At 38.0% G+C, this 21,278-nt stretch overlaps 1 protein-coding gene across 3 annotated transcripts in view; it reads left to right on the top strand.

Annotated features, from left to right (window-relative positions):
- The window catches only part of LOC107227521 (A-kinase anchor protein 200), a 103,373-nt gene that overhangs the window by 45,791 nt on the left and 36,304 nt on the right, over positions 1-21,278 (top strand). Inside the window, exons 1-2 of one of the 3 annotated variants that reach the window (XM_046735640.1) lie at positions 6,651-6,834; positions 14,405-14,763. In XM_046735640.1, coding sequence (XP_046591596.1) covers positions 14,491-14,763 — 273 coding nt within the window. In that variant the 5' untranslated portion in view covers positions 6,651-6,834; positions 14,405-14,490. Of the gene's footprint in view, positions 1-6,650; positions 6,835-14,404; positions 14,764-21,278 lie in introns of those variants that run through there. The other 2 variants (XM_046735642.1, XM_046735641.1) reach the window with 2 other exon arrangements.

Here is a 21,278-nt window from a genome sequence, read left to right as displayed (position 1 = left end):
TTCATTTATTTATAATACACGGACGTATAACCTGTTAAAAATATAACGCGGTATGAAATGTAGAGCTATTCCTCCATTTCTTTTTCTTCTTTCGCCATCTCTCTCTCTCTCTCTCTCTCTCCCTCCCTCCCCTCCGCTCTACCATTCTTTGCATCGCTTCCGAGAAGCATGACCAAACGAAGCAAGCTTGACTCGATTCAAACGGTCTACCGACTACGAGTCAGGAATGCTGAAGTTAGATAACGCGTTGACACTGCTGGAATTTTCAGTGCCATTCCTCACGTGCAGACTTTTCACACCTGAACACAGTCGCAGACGACGCAAGCTTCCCAATACCGTGAGTCTAGTTTTTTTTTCTTTCTTTTTTTTTTTTTAATTTTAAATTAGTACTATAATTACTGTTGTTGTTGTTGTTATTATTATTATTATTATTATTATTCAGCAATAATACAGGAGAGTATTTGCGTAATGAGGTCTTTAGATTAATCTTTATCATCATCAACGTCGAGGGGATGTGAAAAAGGTGCGATTTTTGAAACAGACAATTTCGTTTTTCTGTGGCTATTTTTTTATTTTTTTTTTGAAAGTCATCTAAATTTCACTTAAACCCTGGAGATTGTTGACAGAGATTAACGATTATCACTGTGATAACGACGAACCGATCATCTTCGTCGGTTTATTTCATTCCAATTGTGATTCATGCATATTATTCACTGTTACGCACAGAAACGAATAAACTGCGTATAATAATTGACGTATCGTTATTATTGTACTACTTTGTTATTTTCATCTTTATTTCATCGCAATGTTACGTTACATAATTAAATGCGCGATTGATTCGTACGCATGGGGAATGAACCAATGCAAAATCATATTAAATGCAGGTTGTCTATTGTTTGTTTTTGAATATCCTTAAATCCTGGAATTCTCCTGGTAAACAAAAATTGCTACTCAAGTTTGGGAATATTTTGATTTATCATGGAATAGATGACACGATAAATTTTTTTATCGAAACCCGCGAGATTTCATTTGTAATACGCGGTCTTGAGCCTTGAATGAGTTGTTAGAAATTCATTCCGTGCATAAACTGCTGTATAAAATTTTCGATTCAACATTCAACCAATTTATTCTATCATTAAAAATTTATAAGGAAACCTAAATTTTTTCAACGAATTAGAACACCCTGTAAATATTTCATTCGCAGGGCAAGTTTGAGTGTCGAAATTTTTCTTACTCTTTGATTTCTTTTCGTGACGAAAACTAGCGAAGAGAAATATACTCGAATTATTCCATCGGGAGATACAAAGTTGGAGATATAAAATAGTCGTACATTAAAAAAATTCTTGCACAAAATATGATCATCGACGTTTCGACGCGCGGAATATTTTTCGCGAATCGGAATGAATCATATTTTGCAGCGTCGTTTCAAATTACGTTCTTTCATACCTGATCTGTTATCCAAACGATGCAATCACCGCGTCGGTCAAGTTCGAGCAGACAAAGTTTAAACTTTATTTATAATTGGTTATAATTTGCAACTCAGCTGCTTACCTTCGTCGAGTTTATTCCATCATATATTATATTATATATATATATATCGTGCGGCAAGCAATGCGTTGCAATTTCGACTCTCCGCCGACGATTTCAGTTTGCTTTAAACAACGTTAACGAGCATTTCCTTGCACTTTTGTGTCGCATGTATAGGGTATGTTTATTCAATATGTGTGTATATACGTACGTACGTCGCGTCGTTGCGACTCTACGTACGAAATATATGAGTCATTCCATTCTGCGCGGTGAAAAGTCACACGTATGCATACGTGCAACGATGTATGGGCGTGCGACACTTACGCGTTTCGAGAAAAATGACTGTACGTATAAATCGCTATTTGCGAATTCGAAATGTTCGATAAAAATAACAATAAAAATAATTTTTCCGCCTAAGATAATATCGTTATCTATATGCGTGCGTAAACTTTTAACTCGAATCAATAATCAATTCACGATAAAGTTGATCAATTATTGTATAATATTGTACGATTCTTGTACAACGACACGCACGCGCAATGCACAATGTGTGTGTATAATGATATTTGCGACGCGTTATGCGAGAGTGTTGATAATTTTTCAACGACAATAACGAGTCAGGCATGCATAACGTACAATAATTTTTAATACGGTGCATTGGCACACGCTTCGAATTCCGTGAACGTCCGCGTGATGATAAACCTCGTTATCGTTGATTAACTGCGCAATTTCTTGTTACTAAAAAAATGTTTCGCGAGCAACGTACGTACGTTCGGCTCTGACTCAGGATCATATTGCGTGCTGTCCTCAAGTTATTATCACTTGCGAGATAGAAAACTTGCCAATTTCCGCGTCATTCGGTCCTCGCGTCTGCAAGTATTAATTTAACTATAGAACGATGTATTTGTAATATATCAATCATTTCCCAGATTCCTATCGTTATTATTTACAGATGTTACTTTTGAAACGGTAAAAGATTCATAAAATGTTACGGTCATTGGTTTTGAATGTCGGTGGTGAGTTTGTTTTTTTTTTTTTTTTTTTATTCTTTTTCCATCGGTTTTCTTCTTCTCTTTTTGATTCTCGTTTTAAATTTCGTATCCGATGAAGAATTTAAGCTCGTTAAATCGTATACTTATAAATTTAAGTCGCGTAATCCGTTAATGATACGGCGATATCTGTCTTACATTTGCGCTAACGAAAGAGACGTTGAATAATTACGGACTACTTGTAAGCGTATACGCATTATACATGTGTATGTGTATAAGGTTTTTATCTGAATTTCCGGAATTTAATATAATATCTAGGTATGAGTGTGACGTGTATACATACCGCAAGCTACTGATTCTCATTAAACGTTGCCTCTCTTACTTGAGACACGTGTAAAAGTCGTACGTTATTTAATATTTCTTACACACAGTATCGAAACGATTTACGATTGGATGAAAAATAATTCTCTTTTCGCCGCGATGTGCGGTTGACTCGCGTTTTATACAACAGGAGTATTTATACGTTTTGTCCGTATTACGAAGAATGATAAGTGAGTTCAGTAGGTTTATTACAACGTGATAGTCCCCCTTCTCTTTCTTCGCCACTAACCGAAGTCTCTCGTGCGCAGTCACGAAATCTGGAAGAATTGACTTATATACGGTACACAACATAATCCTGGAAAAACGTTGTCGTGAAAGAAAATTTAGAATTTAGCTGACAATGAGACAACTCGGTCAACCTTTTATTTTTATCAACATCAACTTAATAGATGATTTTCTTGTTGGCTACTATTTCGAAATGTTAATTCTCTCAACCATTGTTTTCAAAATTATGATGTTTTTTTTTTTTTATTTCGTTTACAATTCGTACAAATAAATGAAACAAAAGAAGAAGAATATCCAGATAAAGATCATAAATAAGCAACGCATCTTTTTTTCTCGAATCGAAGAATGAGAATAAAATATCTCGAAATCTGTTAAATATTATTTTTTTTTTGTTAGAATGTTGAAATTGCAACACCGTGTAATTTTCACTTTTATTTATTTATTCATTTTTTTTCACAACCGATTCAGATTGCAATAATCTGCGGTGTTGAACGTTGGTCAAGTTGGCATTGAATGCCTCTTAGATATATATACATACACGAAGACCGTTGGTGTCCGGTTTAAAAATCGACCAGTCAAAACGAAATAAAAATATAGACACGGGCGTAACTGAGAAACCAGTTTCTTCCACGGGGTATATTTTGTGATGAGAAAAGAATGCGGTTGTGTCTCGAGGATTCTGCCGCGTATATGTTATATACGTATATCACATATCCATGGTGTACACATGTTATATTGTTGCAGGTATTCATAGAATTATAATAAGGACAAAAGCTCGTATCGTCAAGCTCACTTTCGCAATAACGCGTTGTTTCACATGCAACGTTTTCTCCGCTGTACATAATCACGGTTGTAAACGTTGCTTCGTAAACTTTGTACCCTTGTACCTTGTACCTACTTGGTAATTATTTACGTTTATTTAATTCTTTGAAGGAAAAAAAAATATACATCCGCAATCAGCGTGTAAATAGATTCGTCTTGTTCATCTCATTTTTTTTATTTAACTTGTACGTATGTCTTTTAGCACATTTTTGATTGCTCTGTGATTTCGATTTTTTTAACGTCCCTTTATGGTTACAAATATGCACTCGTTGACAGTTGATCGAATTTCTTCTTTTTTGCTAACGAATGAAACGTAAACGGGGGGCGGGTTTGAAATTCCGTATTTGAAAAGTTCCGAAAGCCCCAAATTACGAATTTTTTGGTGGCGAAACTTGAAGCAACAAAATCGAACTTTGACGAAACATCAAAGTTTCGAATAGTCCGAATCCGGATGCTCAAATTCCTGAAAGTGCAAAGTTCCAAAAAGACAAAATACCGATAGGGCGTAATTCGGACAAGTCAAAGTTCGGAAAGTGCGAAAATGAGAAAATTTAGAAAATCTGAATCATGGAAATTTCCAATGATCGAAGATTTGCAGTTCTGTAAAATTCTGGCTCGGTGAAATCTCACCACTTTGATCTTTCTTTGTTTTGTATTTTTCATATTTTTACGTTCGGAATTCTGGTGATTTTGATTTTCGGTTTTTCTGGTTTTCTTACACCCACTACCCTGTGTGAGTATATTTTAACTTGCGGAATTTTACTCTATCGGAACTTTACATTCCGGAACTTTTTTCTGTCGTAATTTGAATTTTTTGAAAAACTTTCATATCGGAACTTTGAACGATCGGGTTTCCAACCATTCGAAACTCTGTTGTTTCTTCAAAGTTTAATTTCTCTAATTCAAGTTTCGCCACCAAATAATTCGGAATTGGACTCTCTCAAAACTCTACAAATTCGGAACTCCAACTCCGTCCGTCCCACATATTATGTAAATGATTCGGGTAAAATTTCAAGCAGTCGTGAGGTGAGCCACTCGTGCACACTTCGTCTGTCTTTTTTCTGCAATTCCTTCTTCACAATTAGACGTGAATGTGAATCTATACACATCAGTCTACCCATTTCGTCAAGTGATACAAAATTCCTCATCAATTGAACGGAGAGGATATCGAGGGAGAAAGGGAAAGACGCGGGTGGGTCACGGTTCGAAGGGCCGCGCCCTAAGATCGCCGCGTTTTTGCCGCTCTCCCCTATCCCTTCTCCCTTCGCCCTTCTCCCTTCTCCCTTCTCCCTTCCTTCGACCCTCGGGCGACCCGGAGGAGCAACGCGCAAGACCCGGGGGGCCGTGGTAGCGAGTCGTGGAGCAAACCTCGCTCTCATTCTTTCGTTGCCCGTCGTAGAGTGAGGACTGATCGTCGAAGAACGAAAAATAGTTTAAAAAAAAAAACAAAAAAACAAAAACGAAAACACAGGGGAAGGATATTGTTATACTATTAAAGAGGAGTTCGCTCTACATCGGCAATTTGAAAGGGGAAAAAAAAAAAGAAACACTAAAACACACCAATAAATAAGAAAAGTAATTAACGCTTTATGGTAAACACGTATACGAGTGCTGCTGCCCAGCATGCCTAAACTGTGTGCAGTTAATGTTGAGTTTGTGTAAAGTTTAGATATTTATTGCAACACTGTATGTCTAACGGAAATTTAATATTACAACTATTATTTTAAAGACGTAGATTTAAACAGAGATAAAGAGAGAAATAAAACGAAGAGGCGAAAAGTCGTAAATTTTTAAACGTATACGGGGAGGATATGAAATAACGCGAGTAATTAAAAGTACGATCGTATAATAAGTAATATATTGCAAGACACGCAGTTTCATATATTATATATGTGATAATAAATTGATCAATTACTTATCGATCGATCTCATACTTATTACTTAATACATAAATATATGGATTAAGTATTTTAAATGAATTAATTAAATCTGACTAAATAAAATATCGAAGTTATTCCTCGCGATTTATGAATAGATAAATTATATATAAATATATATATAAATAAGAATTTAAAACCAAGTGTACAATTAAAACCAAACTCGCACGCGATTTGTGTTATTATTATTGTCATTATTTTTTATTATTAACGCGGTGCGCGTTAAAAATATTACATTCGGTGAAAATATAATAAACACAAAATAACAAACAAGAATACAAATCTATAATCCACGCGTAGACAAGAATATCTGTCTTTGTCGCGAATACGTGATTATAACAAATTGTACGTGTGTGTGTGTGTGTGTGTGTGTATGCATATATATTTAAACATAGTTAAAAAAATACAAGAAGAAGGAAATAACCTGTAGGGGGAAAAAAAGAGTAGCGGTGATTCCTCGATTATCAAACCGACGAAGGAACGACACGCAAGACGAAGATTGGCAGCAGCGGCAACAGCAACGTAGCGTATACCTAGTAGGTGCATACACGCATATATTATACAGATAAAGAAAATCCTGGGAGAGGATAAGGAGAGGCGCGTCGCTTCGTCGCTTCTCGTCGCTTCTCGTCGCTGCTCGTCGGGCGAGTCATTCGGTAGTTCGTGAATCCGTCGGACGGCGTCGTCGTCGTCGTTCCCCTTCGTTCGAAAATTGTAAGGAGGAGAGTCCGAACCGGCACCGGCACCGGTTTGCGGCTTGTCGGCAGCAGTTAGTTGCCCGCGCGTTACCGAGCCGAGTGCACCCGAGAAGAAGTTTCGTCTCTGTTTCTCTGTGTCTCTCCCCCCCTCCCCCCCCCGACCCTCTGTGCGCGCGTGTGTGTGTGATATAGAAATCGTCTTACCGCCCCAGAATAGAGAGAGAGAGAGAAGTCGGAACGATAAAAGGAGGATAAGTGCGTACAATTGATACTACGTTACACTCGACGATTTCTTGTACATACCCTCTTTTTTTTTTTTTTGTATACTTTTCGAGTATATCGTTGTTGAATTTCGAATCGCGACAATGTTGCGCAAAATTTTGTAACGGTGTTTCTTTTTTTTTTTATTCTGGTGGGGGAGATTTTTCCAAGGGACGTGGCTACTTGTGTGATAAAACTGTCTCATTTCCTGTCTCTGTTCCCAGTTTGTTTTTTTTTTTTTGTTTTTTCTTCCAATTTCTTTTTCGTTCCTCTGACAACCCCTTCGTTTCGACAGCTTTCTCACAAGTGAATTCATCCAAGAATCGTGACCGAGCGGATTTGTACGCTTCTCGTCATTATTCATACTCGTTTGTTTCGTCGCAACGTTTAAATCGTTATCGTTTCTCTTTGCGTCGATCGTGTATTTTCTGTGCTCTGCGTGCGTGTGACTGCGGCAGAGGCGATTCTGTACCGATATAGTGGAAAATGGATGGAATAATTTAACCGGAATTAGTATAACGCGTATATTTCATTCAAGGTTTCGTCGCCCTGACAAAGTCCGCTCGTGGATCGGGCAAATCCGATCGATTTTCCAGGTGTTTCAAGCACTCGTTTGTCCCACTGTGTGCGCGTGTAATTGCGTATTATATCCTCGATCGAAATGTCGTCTAGCTGGGCGGCATTTGTATCGAATCTGCCGACTCTCGTCTCGCCGTTTCGTTCTTGCAACGCGGTCTGCTAAAACTGCTAAACTATTCCTTGGTGGGTTTCCAAACGGCAGTTTCGACGCGTCGATTTCTCACTTAACGGTGATCGCATCGGAATTTCGTTGGTGCCGATTTCACACGATATTGAAGTTTGTAACGTTATCTTAACGAAACATTGGGGAAGAATAAAAAAATCGCTATTTTCTTATTTTTAAAATTACTCCGAAGGAAGGAAGATTACAAAATACGAATGGTTTTTTTTTTTTTCATCCTTCGTTTTGTTTTGTTACGGTTTAATGAATTTCGAATAATTCCAAAATCACGGAGCAACGGTTTTTTCACAGCACGAATCGTTGCGATAACGTTGTTAACTTCAACACGGTGATTTTACGATGTTTTCATTGATCGTCTTTTCCTTCTTTTCTCTTTTCTACTCGATTAAACGCGAATAGCTTCCGTTCCGTTCAATTCTACCAAACCTCATATAGTATATGTAACCTGTTCCTCCTTTTTTTTTTTTTTTTATTTTAGTATTTCAACGAACTGTAATTTATTCTTACTTTTTACATGCTTACTTTGGTTCGCCGATGCAAACCGTAGCAGAAAGTAACGGATAATTAGATTTGTAAAAAGTATGAAAAAACTGATAAAAAGAAGACAAGTTGAAGTAACTATTGGCTGGGGGTGACCGTTGCTATCGGCTTTTCTTCTTCGCCTTACTTACTTAAGGATTTTACTTGTGCGCGTATGAACTCGTATCGCGTTTTTCATACATGTACGCATGTCACAGATATAAATGCGGTTGGTAACAACCGCTGCTGTGTTACTGCAAGTACGCGCGCTGCTTGCCCGGTATGAGTTTCTTTGTCACGATTTTGCCGTAGGAAAGTTTCCGTCTCCATCTCTTTTATACCTGGGATCGTTGGCTTTTAAAATAAATTTCATCCGCACCTACTCTTTTCTATTCTCCACCATTGCTATACAGCAACGGCAGCAGTCTTCTTTCTCGCATTTTCGTACTATACGCACAGAATCCTTTTCTACACACACACACCATCATCGTCATCATCATCATATACCGACTAAAGAATCGCACCGCATACCTACAATGTGGAAACGGTTCCATTCGTTGTAACGACACATCGGTGCAGATGGATGGATAGAATGGTGATCGGTTCGCTCACTCGCTCGGGCTTGTGAAAGGCCGGGAAAAGGTCGAGGAAATCTGTTTGCTTGCTTTAAGGCTCGAGGAATTCCTCCCCTCCCCCCAATATCTCACCCCCCATTTCCCCTACCGTCACGTGCAGCTAATCTCTCGAATTTTTATCTCAGGCCGTTTTTTTTTTATTTTCTCTTTTTTTAAAGCCACCTCTCTTCGGTCCACCCTGTGGGAAAAATGACCGACCGACAGAATTCAGTTTCGAACAATAGATACTACGTACGTGGGAAATTTATCGCAATGAGCCGTAAACGAAGATACCTTTTCTATTTTTTCATTTTGAAATTACGTCGAAGTGTGAGTAATTTTTATACCTACGTCGCGTTTTCTTCGTTGATTGATGATATATTTTGAAATATCGAAATCCGTAAGCGTGTCTCAAAAGCGAAAAAGTGATCGATAGACCCATTTTGTGTATACGTAATTTTGAAGAAAAACACTTGAACACATTTTCAATTGACGTTCTTCGAAATCGTAATAGCAAATTCGTAGAATTCATCTCATTTCTTTATTTCTGCGTCAAATGAAAATGTGCTGGAATGTTTTTGTTCGGAATTATGTATGCAATGGGACTGTTGTGCAATTTTTTTGGCGTTTGAGTCACGTAAACTTCGATATTTGGACATATATACGCCAACGTCAAAATCGACCAGGGCACTCCCTTGATGTACAGAATTCTCGTTAGTTTTACTCGTTTCTGTAGTTTTTTTTTCCCCCTCTTTTTTTTCTCTTTTTTCTCTTTTTTCGCGTGTGCACGGTTGATGGTGGGTTTATCTGCAGATTAGTCGATTCGTCTACGGTTTTCCGCGATTATTCGTCCGATACTTACTATAACTTGACTTCGGGAAAGCAATTCAAGCATTGAGAACGCAATTTGTATTGCATACTCATAACCAGTTTTCAACAGCACGCCTGGTGCCGGTTGTGCGTTGTGTCGATGATAGGGGGTCGTTTACTCGTCTTTCTCCGTTTCGCGATGATCCGAGAACCCGCATAATGCACGTATGTCACAAAGTCCAGACGCAGCTGAGAGAGTGATTCTACATTTTCTCAGGACCGTGTCAGACGGTATTCGGTATTTTTTCGGGTTCTCGACTATATATATATATATATATATATATTTTTTTATTTTTCTTCTGATCCTTATCTGAAGTTTGAAATTTTTACGGGTATTTTGAAAACGCAGAATCAGAACCTATCTTGATTTTTGTGGTGAAAGACAATTTCGTTGTGCAGCACGCGTCGGATCGTTGGAGTGTCCATATCCTCAAGGTCAACCACAGCCAACTCATTCTTGGTTCACTCTTAGAGGGTGGTGGTGGGTATGCTTGATGTGGACCAAAATAACTGCTACGCAAAGCGGAGACATGTGCCTATAATCAGCATCAACGGCCGATGGTGTCGCGGGTCGTTTGCTGTACAATTAGACGGAACTTACAATTAACTCACAATCCGAGGTTTCGAAGTGTTCGGACAGTCCTTGAAATGTTGATGGCTGCAAAAGTTAGGGGTAAAAAAAAATAGAAATACCGATTGATAGAGTCACAGGAATGTCGAATTTTCATAGACGCGGAAATCTTGAGCGTTGAATTGAAAAAATTTGGATAGTTCAAGTACAGAAAATTGTGAAAACATAGTATGTTGAAATACAGAAAAACAAAATATAGAAAGGTGAAAAAGCGTGGTACAGAAAAATCGAGAATCTGTATACGGTTCTATATTATCAAGAGAAATTCTGACGATTCTACAATTTGGCATTCTATTATTATATGTTCCAACCTTTCTAATCTTTTACCTCTCCATACTTCGACTTTCACCTTTTTTAAAAATTCTTTTTATCTTTCTATATTTTTACCCCCAATCCGTTGTGGAAAAGAGAATTCCTCTCTTATCGTCCATTTATCCTGCAAGACGAGGTTCTTTGTGATCGAGGTGATAGACGGGTACCTAACAAGTCCGAAAAACGTATGATTCAAAGATGCTTTTTCACAATTGATTGTTCGTTTGAAGAGAACGGTTTCATTTTTTCAACATCAGTCAAAGAACAGACCCTGTTCGACATATCGAGGCGTTCTTTTTTCCCGTAACATGCGGGATTCAACGATGCGGGCTGGGTAATAATTGTTGATCATGCCCTTTCGCATCCATCCATTTTTCGGTTCACTCGTTGCACTTCAATCGCAGGCTGTTCAAACCCGACGACAATGTAACGAAAAATGTGCCCCCTTCCTCAATTCTCGTCAACTTCAGGTCAAATTCGATTAGGTTTGGTTAGGTTAGGTTAGGTTAGGTTGGGGGACCAGCATGTGTTTACAACTGTTACAATTGGGGAAAATACATACCTATAGATTTTCGTGCTGTCTTCTTTTTGACGTCCTAACTGACCAGGCGCATCGATCATACACTCTTTGTATATAGTGCATTCCAAACGATATATATATGAAATATCTTTTTCGCTAGTACCGTTGTTGCGTTGGAGACCTTGAAAAAAGGGGGCTAATACCGTGATTACAATGATCCGAAAGTTGATATGTACGTATGATAACGTATACAACGTACGTGGCGACCGGAGAGATGAGAAGAAGAAGAGGCGGTGGTTGTGAGTTTTGTCGTTGATAGTTTAATAGAGTTTGTGGGACGGCAGTGACCCCTGAATATAACGCGCCATTAAACTGTTGAACGGATTGATAAAGAGAGATACATACTCGTATTATTCTATTTATATCGCGTCCATACGTGAATAGATGATACGTACGTTCCCGTCACTTACCTATTATTCCTCAATTTTCTTCTTCACCGTCACGTGATGATACGCCGTGTCCAGTTACTACTCTCTGTCGTACAGAGTTATGTCGCGGTCGGTGCGACAATCAATGCAAATAACCTGTCTATGGTTCGTATGGTGTACATAAATTTGATCGTTGAAGTTCTCCCGCGATCATTAAAATATCGTCTCGTCCTCGTCGTTGTCGTATAATATGTGTTGGAGGATATGTAGGTGTCACAACGACGACGACGACGATGATTAATTAATTGGCTATCGGAACATTAACCAGCGATTTACAAATGTATTTTTACGCGTTGTTTCTTTTCTTTTTTTTTTTTAATTACTAATGTCATTATCGTCACAGTTCAAACAACTGCTCGGCAAATTTTTAAGCATACTTAGGCATCGTGCGATAAGGGATCTAATTATAACGAGGATCAAACATATACATATACGGTTGTTTCATATCATATATATAATTCATATCTCTTTGCAAATAATGTTAGATAATTTTGCGTTTATAAAATTGTTACGATGAAAAAAATCTATCTGTTATCGCAACGTTGTACAATTTTTTCCTCCAAGAAATACAGTTTTGTTTTTATTACGAGGAATAAAAATGTTTCGTATTAATACACACACACACACACACACACACACACACACACACACACACACACACACACACACACACACACACACACACACACACTATATGTACTAAAAATATGACACACAAAACGAAAAAAAAGTCGAGGTTGTACATGAATCAACCAGTTATATGTATAGACTGCAATCTGTTAGTCGGCGATAACTCGTGACAACGGAAACTCGCGACGTGTGAATCATATAATGATGAAACAAGGCGTTCGTCAAACGTTTCAATAAACTCGGAATTGCAAGTTTGCCGGGATTTTCCTCCCCCGGTGGATAGATATTACTTTGGACTTGGGTGTAAATTGCAGAGAGGACGAACCGTCACGTTTCCTGATACCCGGCTATATATACACTCATTATCGTGATATCGTATGACCTCGATCTTTTATCCCATAAAATTATCGCCGGAGGCGTTTGTCGTAAACCGGAAACCGACGCGTTGCATCGAAACCACCATTTTGCACTCTCCGGTTGTTTTCTTTTATGTACTGTACTTGCCATTTGCAATCCATGCGCAAATTACGCGATTATTCTCGGGTAACGGAATATCGTTTGGGAAGAGAGTAAAATTCTTAACGTTGATGTAACGACTCGATTTTTTTTTTTTTTTTATATTGTATAAAAAATGGTTACTTCGCAACTATAGGATCGTATCGAATTGAGTAATATATTTTTACAAAGTAAAATGTATATTCACAGATTTTTGATATTAAACTTCTTCTTCAAAGGGGTTCAGAAATTTTCAAAACAATGACTTTAGTTTCGATATTTCGTTACTTTAACTTCAATCCGATCGTGTGGGACGATTCTTTGGATCTTTGTTACAATTTACGTCTTTTTATGCAAGATACTTGTAATTTTTTTGCATAATTATTACAGGAGCGGTAATCGATTAAAAGTATAACTATGATAGTGTCGAATATCTCACGTATCTACCGTGGCACGGTGTACAAGTTCAATAACTCATGTGGGAGAATCGTGTGTTCTAGAATAAAAGTGGGTGCATAGATATTATAATCGTCGTAACGCGAAGAGGGAATTATTGCTGCACTTCACCGAGCAAGAATATTTCCAACGTATCATTACCAACATTCTCCATCTGCTTTAACGGGGGGGAACAAATCGCGCAATGAGCTGTGCAATTTTTATTGCTCGCTTGTGCTTTCTTCACTGCACCGAGCAACATCTGCCATTCTTTGTTCCTTCATTTCTTTTTCTTTTTCTTTCTTCAATCTTCGTTATCGCGCTTCACTTGCTGTCTTCTAGTGATTGTGTACTATACAACGTGTCGTCGAAACAGAGCCAATTAATTATTATTTGCTATAATTTTTGATATCTTGATTTCATCTTTTCGATAATATTCATGTTTGCCGGGTGTCTTGATCTTTTTTTTTTTTTATTTCAACATACGTACTACGTGCCTTAATACCTCTTTGTGGTCGATGATGACTGCATGAGAGGAAGTCAGCTGAACTGGTCTTGCATTGTATCAACACATTTGTTCGCAGACTCATTCACTCGACGCGATGACGCGCGACTTGAATACCTTTTATTGCAATAAACGAACGTATAATTTTTACGTATTTTGTTTCGTTCGACGAACTTGACCAAGGTTTTCATCACGTAGTACGGTATAAAAGATTTAATTTCTTCATTTCTATTTTTTTTTTTTTTTTTTCTACCTCGGTTACTATTTTTCTTTGCAAAATTTTTTCGAATAATTCCTGATCTGTGTATAACAATAACAACAATGTACAATTGGAGCCGATTTGTCGGATACTTTATCTTTCTATTATTCGTTTTACACCGTATCCTGCATCACTTGTGATATATCGAATTGCGTCATCGTGAACATTTCTTTAACAACAATGTATATGTATAAGTAATGAAAATTCTATTACATCGGTACGACGAAGAACGGACGCGTATACTGTGTTTCTCGTTAAAAGCGTAGACTACACGTTTTTACTTGTAATTCCCATGCCCACCGTGTCAATAATGTTCTCCGAATGTATAATCAAACCACGTCCTTGTAATGTGTAAACTTGAACGAAAGGAATAATCCCCCCCCGCTCCCTATTTGAAAGTTTTTTTTTCTTGTTAATTTTTCATCGATGCTTACCTGCCCCTACCGATACTGAAATATCTTGCCAAGTGTTACGAAATTTTTGTTTTCTCTGTTATAACACGTTGTATGAAATTTTGTCGTTGCAGCCGAGCTTCCGGAAAAAAAAATTACGGCAGCGACGCGATAAATTAATCAACGCCGAGGACAAAGGTAGGAGGAGTTTTAATTAAAGATGGGTGCGCGACAGAGCAAAAGGTCCGTGGACATCACGACGACGCCTAAGAAGGACGGTATTCCGGCCGAGGGAAGCGTCGCGGGGGATGCGGCGGCGCCTGGTGATGGTAAATTAGAGAGGATCGAGGAATCCGACGGAAAGCCGACCACCAACGGAACGGCGCCTCATTCCGACGCTGTAGTCGACGATAAGGACAAGGAGAAGGAGAAGGAACAGGACAAAGATAAGGAAAATGATAAGGACAAGGACAAGGATGAGGACACCGAAAAGGTCAGTTCTAATATCAAGTTCCAGGTGGGATATATTCTTCCCTGTAGATGCTGCACGTACCGGGACAATATCTTGAAAATTTGAAAGTGAACCGCGCATGCGCCAAACAATTGAATCTCATTGGTCGGCGAAATCTTCCAGTAGCGATGTTCTTGTCTGCGACGCAGGCGTGCCAACTTACGCAAAATGTGTACGTTTGAATTTTCAAAGAGCGCGAGCATTGAATTCCGACCGTTCTTTGAAGAATCAACTTTCCGACCCGATATTACAAATGCTTCCCAAAACTTTTCGAGTCGCTGCCTTAATTATTTCAGATTCTAACCTCGAAAATTTGTATCAACTACGTCGCCGGTAGAAATAGTTCGACAGCTGAAAACTCGGGATGGTCAGCCTGCAACGAACAGCTCATAAAACTCGCGCATGCGCGGTTGATTTTCAAGTTTCAAGAGATTCTCCCGGTATATGTAGTGGAAGATGAAAAATCATATTATGGGGTATTCCATTAGAAACTCGTGCTAGGTTAATTCGGTTTTTTTTTCCCCCTTAAAAATGACAAATTGCCGGATTAAGTAAAAAAATAATCGCAATATTTGCATGTCATCTGTGACTGTGATGTTACGTAGTGTTGACATGTGGGTGATTGCATTATAGTGTTGAGACTAAATGAATGCTAGTGTTTTGTTTCAATTTTTTTTCTCTGACAAAATAATTTTTTTTTTTTTTTTACCCACTCAAACGAAGATGAATCCAATCGAATATTCGAGATTATGGATTTTTTTGCCTAGGAATAACTTTGAAATAGAATTCAGTACAAAACATAGCGAATCGTTCGAAATTCGAAATTGTGAAACAATCCAAAATCGGAGTGATGAATCGTGTATTAAATCATAATATTTTTTAGTTGCTGGATTATATGATTTTGTACACGAAACTAGGTAGAAATTCATGCTAAAACGAATATCGTGTCAAGTATGTGTGATTTTCAGTTGACTGAAGTTATCTGCTCATGTTATTCCGTGAGAGAAGAAAAATTATAGAGTCGCGCGATGTTTCTCGAATTCAATTCGAGTGTCACATGAAATATAAATATACGCGACATTGAAATTCGGTGTTGTTAGTCTGGTATTTAATGCCTTAATTATACTCATTAGAAATTCATGAGAACTCGTTACACGGTATAATGCCAATAAACATCGTTGTCTGATTGCGAGTGTGTTTTAGCTTTGATGACGCAGGCTGCAATAGACTGACCTAGGCAAAGCTGCAGCGCATAGACCGGGATTATATCGTACATATTTGTGTGTATTTATGCCTACGCTTGTCCGTGCGAACTTTCGAATGAATCATAGGAGATCGGTTCGACCAGTTCTGCGCACGTGTTTCTCGGGTTCAATTGCATGCAACACCGACAACGAGTTTATAGCAAACACACGCGCTCAAAGAATATCGTGATTTCGATCGCGATCGACGTTTTAATCGGTCCGAAAAGGAATAAAAACGACATGATTATACGGGTATATTATTTTTACATATTTGTGTAGTCGTTTAATTTATTAATACGTATAAGCGATATCTGAAAATTTTACCATTTGTGAGTTGTTAAAAAAGAAGGATGGAAAGAAAATTGTAGATGTACGAGACATTCCACCTCGAAGCAGTCTACGTGTGACGATAACAGTTGGCAATTTTATTTATTTTTAATTATGGTGTAGAACGTAGAAAACAAATATCATCTTTCACTGAGTTTTAGATTTTTTGGACCATAGGTTTGATTTTTACCGCTTCCAAAAACGCGAAAACACAATTTTTCAATGAACAGCCTCGGTCGATTGGTTGCAAATTTTTATCTCATGAATTCTTTGTTGAGTAACGAAAATTTTGAGACCAAGACGGAAATTGACAAGCTTTTTGGTTCAGAAGTTACAGGCGAGACAAGTAATTAAAAATAGAAAAAATCGGAATGAACATAAATTTGAGAAATACAAAAATGTTGCCCTGTTCGTTTTTTTTTCTCACTTTTCAATCACTTGTTTCGTCTGTCTCAAAATTTTCGTCTCTTAATGAAATTGACGAGAAAAATTTGAAGCCAATCGATCCGGCGCTATTCGTTAAAAAAAAATCGAATTTTTTGGAAGCTAGAAAAATCAAAACCGTGGTTCAAAAGTCCAAAACTCAGTGAAAGATAATTTTTTTTTACACTGTTTTCGTACATTATACTTAAAAATGAACAAAATAGCGGATGGCGAGGATCGGACGTGAGTAGCTTCGGGGTGGAATATCTCATATAATATAAATATAAGCCGCGCTCAAACAGTGAGAGAAGTAATCGTTGTGTAAACTCTTTGGCTGATTAGATTCGTCGCTGAATTGTGAAATCCTCTCACGCGCCCGTATATACTCGTCGACGTGTGTCGTCTTTGAGACGATCGTAAAAAAAAATTCCAAGACTCTCGGGATGATTGTGTGGATTCGAACGGTCACGAGCACCATCGGGTGAACCTGCTCGTATGCTTCACCTGTGTAACAACTTCGTTCTGCAGTATCAATATTTGTATTTTCTCATTTATTGCACGCATTAAACGAATCATTATGTATAATATGTCATGGATAACGATAGTTACGTCGACGATGCTAATTTTAACCGTTACGGGTTGTCTTTATCTTTCTCCTCTTGTCAGTTTCATTAAAATTCATTTCTTGAATCAGAGCTGCTTCCATACGTTGTTGCATTTATATTCGGTCGGTTTTCTTTGTTATTATTTTTAAAGTTTTCCTCAAACCACTTTGCTGAATTTAGATTAGTAGGTAATGAAAACGAGTCAATCGTACGTCAGAATTTGGTCGTGATTGGTTTCTTTTTCTCTTTTGTACCAGTCTGATTAAACCTCGTGATAACCTACGCGTGGTTAGCTGTAAGGGTTAATCAGTAAATTGAATAAAGCTTGTTAACGGTACCTACGGTATGCGCCCTGAGAAAAAAAAATAAAAAATATATAGAATAGTTCAATTTTAATACACCGATTAATCTTCATTGACGTGTACTCGCAATACGCTTCATTTTTAAGATTTTTAAACTTCTTGGTGAAAGTTTAAAGAATTTCTTCTCTTCTTTATCAATCTTCACAAACAAGTCATTGATTTGGCATTTATTTATCTTACGTAATGTACGTTCGATCCGCTTTGTAATGCTGGAAAAATTTATGATTGATTTTGCAATTTTTGTAAAATCCTCAGCGAAGGTACCGCGATGAAAAAAAAAAATAAAGCACCGAAGCAGGCGCCTCTATTTTTTGACGCCCAAGTTAGTAACGTTGACGTAACGAAACATCTTGGAAAAAAATCATTATTGCACAATTTTAGACTGACTTTCAAGGAGCTGGCTTTTAAAAATAAGACTTTTTTCCCCCTTATTGTGGTTTAGTAAGTTTGAGGTATTCCTAAATTTTCAAATTAACGACTTTTCCCAAATACGCATCGTTGTACTTGGCAACGTTCCACCAACTTCATCCTCGTCTGATTTCTCATTCTCTTCTCTTATTCTCACCTGTCGCCAGCTCGTTTTTCCGCATCTTTTCCGTTCCGCACGTTGAAAATACGCATATTATACATATACAGGCATACAAATGGCACGGTGCTTTGTCTCCTGCACCAGGTTTCAACTCCCAGACCCGTTCCTATCCTACTTATTTTTAATTTCATTCGACTCTCGTCCGCAATCTCATGAAAATCTCGGCAGGTGCTCCCCGTGTGTACCCTGAAATATATCCGTCACGAGTTTTATGCTCACCGTCTTCCCCAGCCTTTCCACCTTGGCCAACGCGGGACTTTTATCAATTTAACTCCGCAGCACGCGCCTTGCCGAAATATATTAACTCGGGCACCCCACCTGCCTCCAGATCTCTCGATGCAGGGTGTGACCTGCAGAATCTCGGTGCATGTTATACGTTGGTAGGTGAAAAACCGGTAGAACCGGAAAACACGAGGATAATTTTTATGTTACCTATACATGTCGGTTCGTACGGAAATTTTCTACGTATATACCCGTGTATACGTTTAAGCGAGAAACACTCGGTGGAGAGTTGATTTTATTTATTTTTTCTTTTTTCCTTCTTATTTTACAGACTCAATTTTGCTCCAACGTTGAATAAACTTTTACCGTATAACGCAGGTTTCTCTTAAAGTAATTCTCGACCCGAACAATAAAGTTCGTGCAACTGTTTGTTCGTGTTGCATGGTAGCCATAATTTACACTACGTTTATTCGACTCTGCAGATCGTTCGTACTTACACTGTGTTATCATTATCGTCGTCGTTGTTTGTTGTTGTTGTTGTTATTCGCGGGAGTGGAATTTATTGCCTGAAGTTTTCACACTGCATTGCATGGGAAAATTATGCCGAGTGGTATTGTGTGTATATATTATATATAATTCGTCGATTTGAGATCAAGGAGAGTTCCATTAGGAGACTTCCAGGTCATGGAATCGAGAGAGAGATAGAGAGAGCGAGAGAAAGGGAGAGAATAAGAGGAGAAGAGGGCTAGAAGCTCAGCTGCCGCAGCTGTTTTATTGTAAGCTCAGTAATTTGTCAAGTGCACCGTCTGTTGAATAATGCCCGGTAAGCAGTCGTAAGATAGGTTTTCAATAATCTAGTCTAATTATTGCGATTTAATGTTAATTGTTGTTGTTAGAAACAAATCGATTGGAAAAAAAAAACGTAAAAATTGAAGGAATAATTCATTTCCGAGAAAGTTACCCCTTCATATATATATATACACACATGTTTTACACGAACTACAAGTTTTCGGGACGGCTGATTACGAATCTGAAATCGTATTTCAAAAATTCAAGATGGCGTATCAAATATGGCGGATGAAAATTTCGAATTCGTTCGAATATGGAGAAAAGAAACTGTTGACGGGTTTTTGGAGTCGCTGACAACGAATCCGAAATCAGATTTTGAAAATTTAGTACGGCTAATCCAATAAGCGATCCCAAAAACCCCTGCATATAGTTTTTTTTTTTTTTGACCAGATTTGATTAAATTTGAAATTTTGGTCGGCCATATTTGATTCGCAATCTTGACTTCTTGAAATCCGATTTCAGATTCGTAATCAACGACCCCAAAAACCGTGGAATGTTATATATTTAATAAAAAGTTAATAACGATGCGCGACTCGAAGGGGGCTAAACGGTACACGAAACGACGTGGCTTACAGAACCGCAACACACTGGCGTATATGGTCGTCGACGAATTAATTGTATCCCGAAAGATCGTGAGAAAGTCCATGGCAGATATTTAATACGATATCCATGGACATCCTGGAGCACAAAGAGCCGGCTGACGTTGCGGAGTCGAAGCGCTGAGCTTTTAACCGAGGCTTCGGCTTCGTTGTTTCGAGGTACATTTCAACACGCAACGTACCTCGAAATGTCGGGGAAAAAGAAGAGAAAGAAAAAGAGTAAAAAAGTCGTTTATATTTTATACAAAATTTGGCCGCTTTGAATGCGTGTCCGTCGGGTTAAAGCGCTGCTGTTTCATATATCCGTGCGTGCGGATAATTGCCGGTTGTCTATCGGCCGCCACGCGTTTCCGAGATTTCTCGTAGGTACCTGTAATGCATTGTGTTTCATCCTGCGGCACCGAAAAACACTTCAATCTCAGTTAACCATTGCCAGTAGTATTATACCCTACGTATTTAAAGACCCTAAAAAAAAAAAAAAAAGACACTCTGCTCGCGCAACCATTAATTTTCCATTGTTTAATTTTTTAATTTCTTTTTTTTTTTTTTTTGTTTTTCAGACCTTCTGTTTTTTCTTTCAATTTCTTCTGTAATTTTCTACATTTTTTTACAGAAGGGGAATTCGAGATTCGTTATTGATCATCGAAGAATCGTTAATTATCGACGAACGAATTCCATTGAAATAATGTGTTTTCTGTCATGGGAATTAGAAATGATTTTTGAGGTAACAAGTTCGTTTGTTTTTTTTTTTTGTTTTTTTCCTTCATCGCCTTGTCGAGCAAACAAATTGGCTTAAACTGATTTTTTTTTTGTACATCATTATGTATTTCTTGAATTCGAATTGAATTTGAATCAAACATAGAGTTGATAAGCAGCGAACGATTTAGGTTTTAGTAACTCGATAGAACTGGGAAAATGTCAGGGAAAATTATGTCCTGAGAATCCTGAAAATGTCTTGGAATTTTTTCTATTCCAAAAGTTTGTAACCACTCTGATTTTATGCTCTTATACCAGATCCTTTTGAGAAATAATTTTGGATATAATGGTAGTGCGCTAATATTCTTTTTCGTCGGTTTTAAAAATAACCTATGATATTCGCGAATATAACGTATAATTCGGTCCGGAATGATTGGTTTACCTGCTTTTGAGGCATGAATGTTTGAATGTGCATTGTGCGAGGCAAAAAGCAGTGTTTTGACAGACGTCGAGAACAAGCCGTCAGTCGGTCAGTGAGACGTCACGACACACGTACAGGTAAGCTGTAGAACTACTGTTAC

Source organism: Neodiprion lecontei, chromosome 3, assembly GCF_021901455.1.
Source record: "Neodiprion lecontei isolate iyNeoLeco1 chromosome 3, iyNeoLeco1.1, whole genome shotgun sequence".
NCBI lineage: Eukaryota > Metazoa > Arthropoda > Insecta > Hymenoptera > Diprionidae > Neodiprion > Neodiprion lecontei.
The sequence above is the reverse complement of the archived record's forward strand: the minus strand, read 5'-3'. Positions and strand labels throughout refer to the sequence as shown.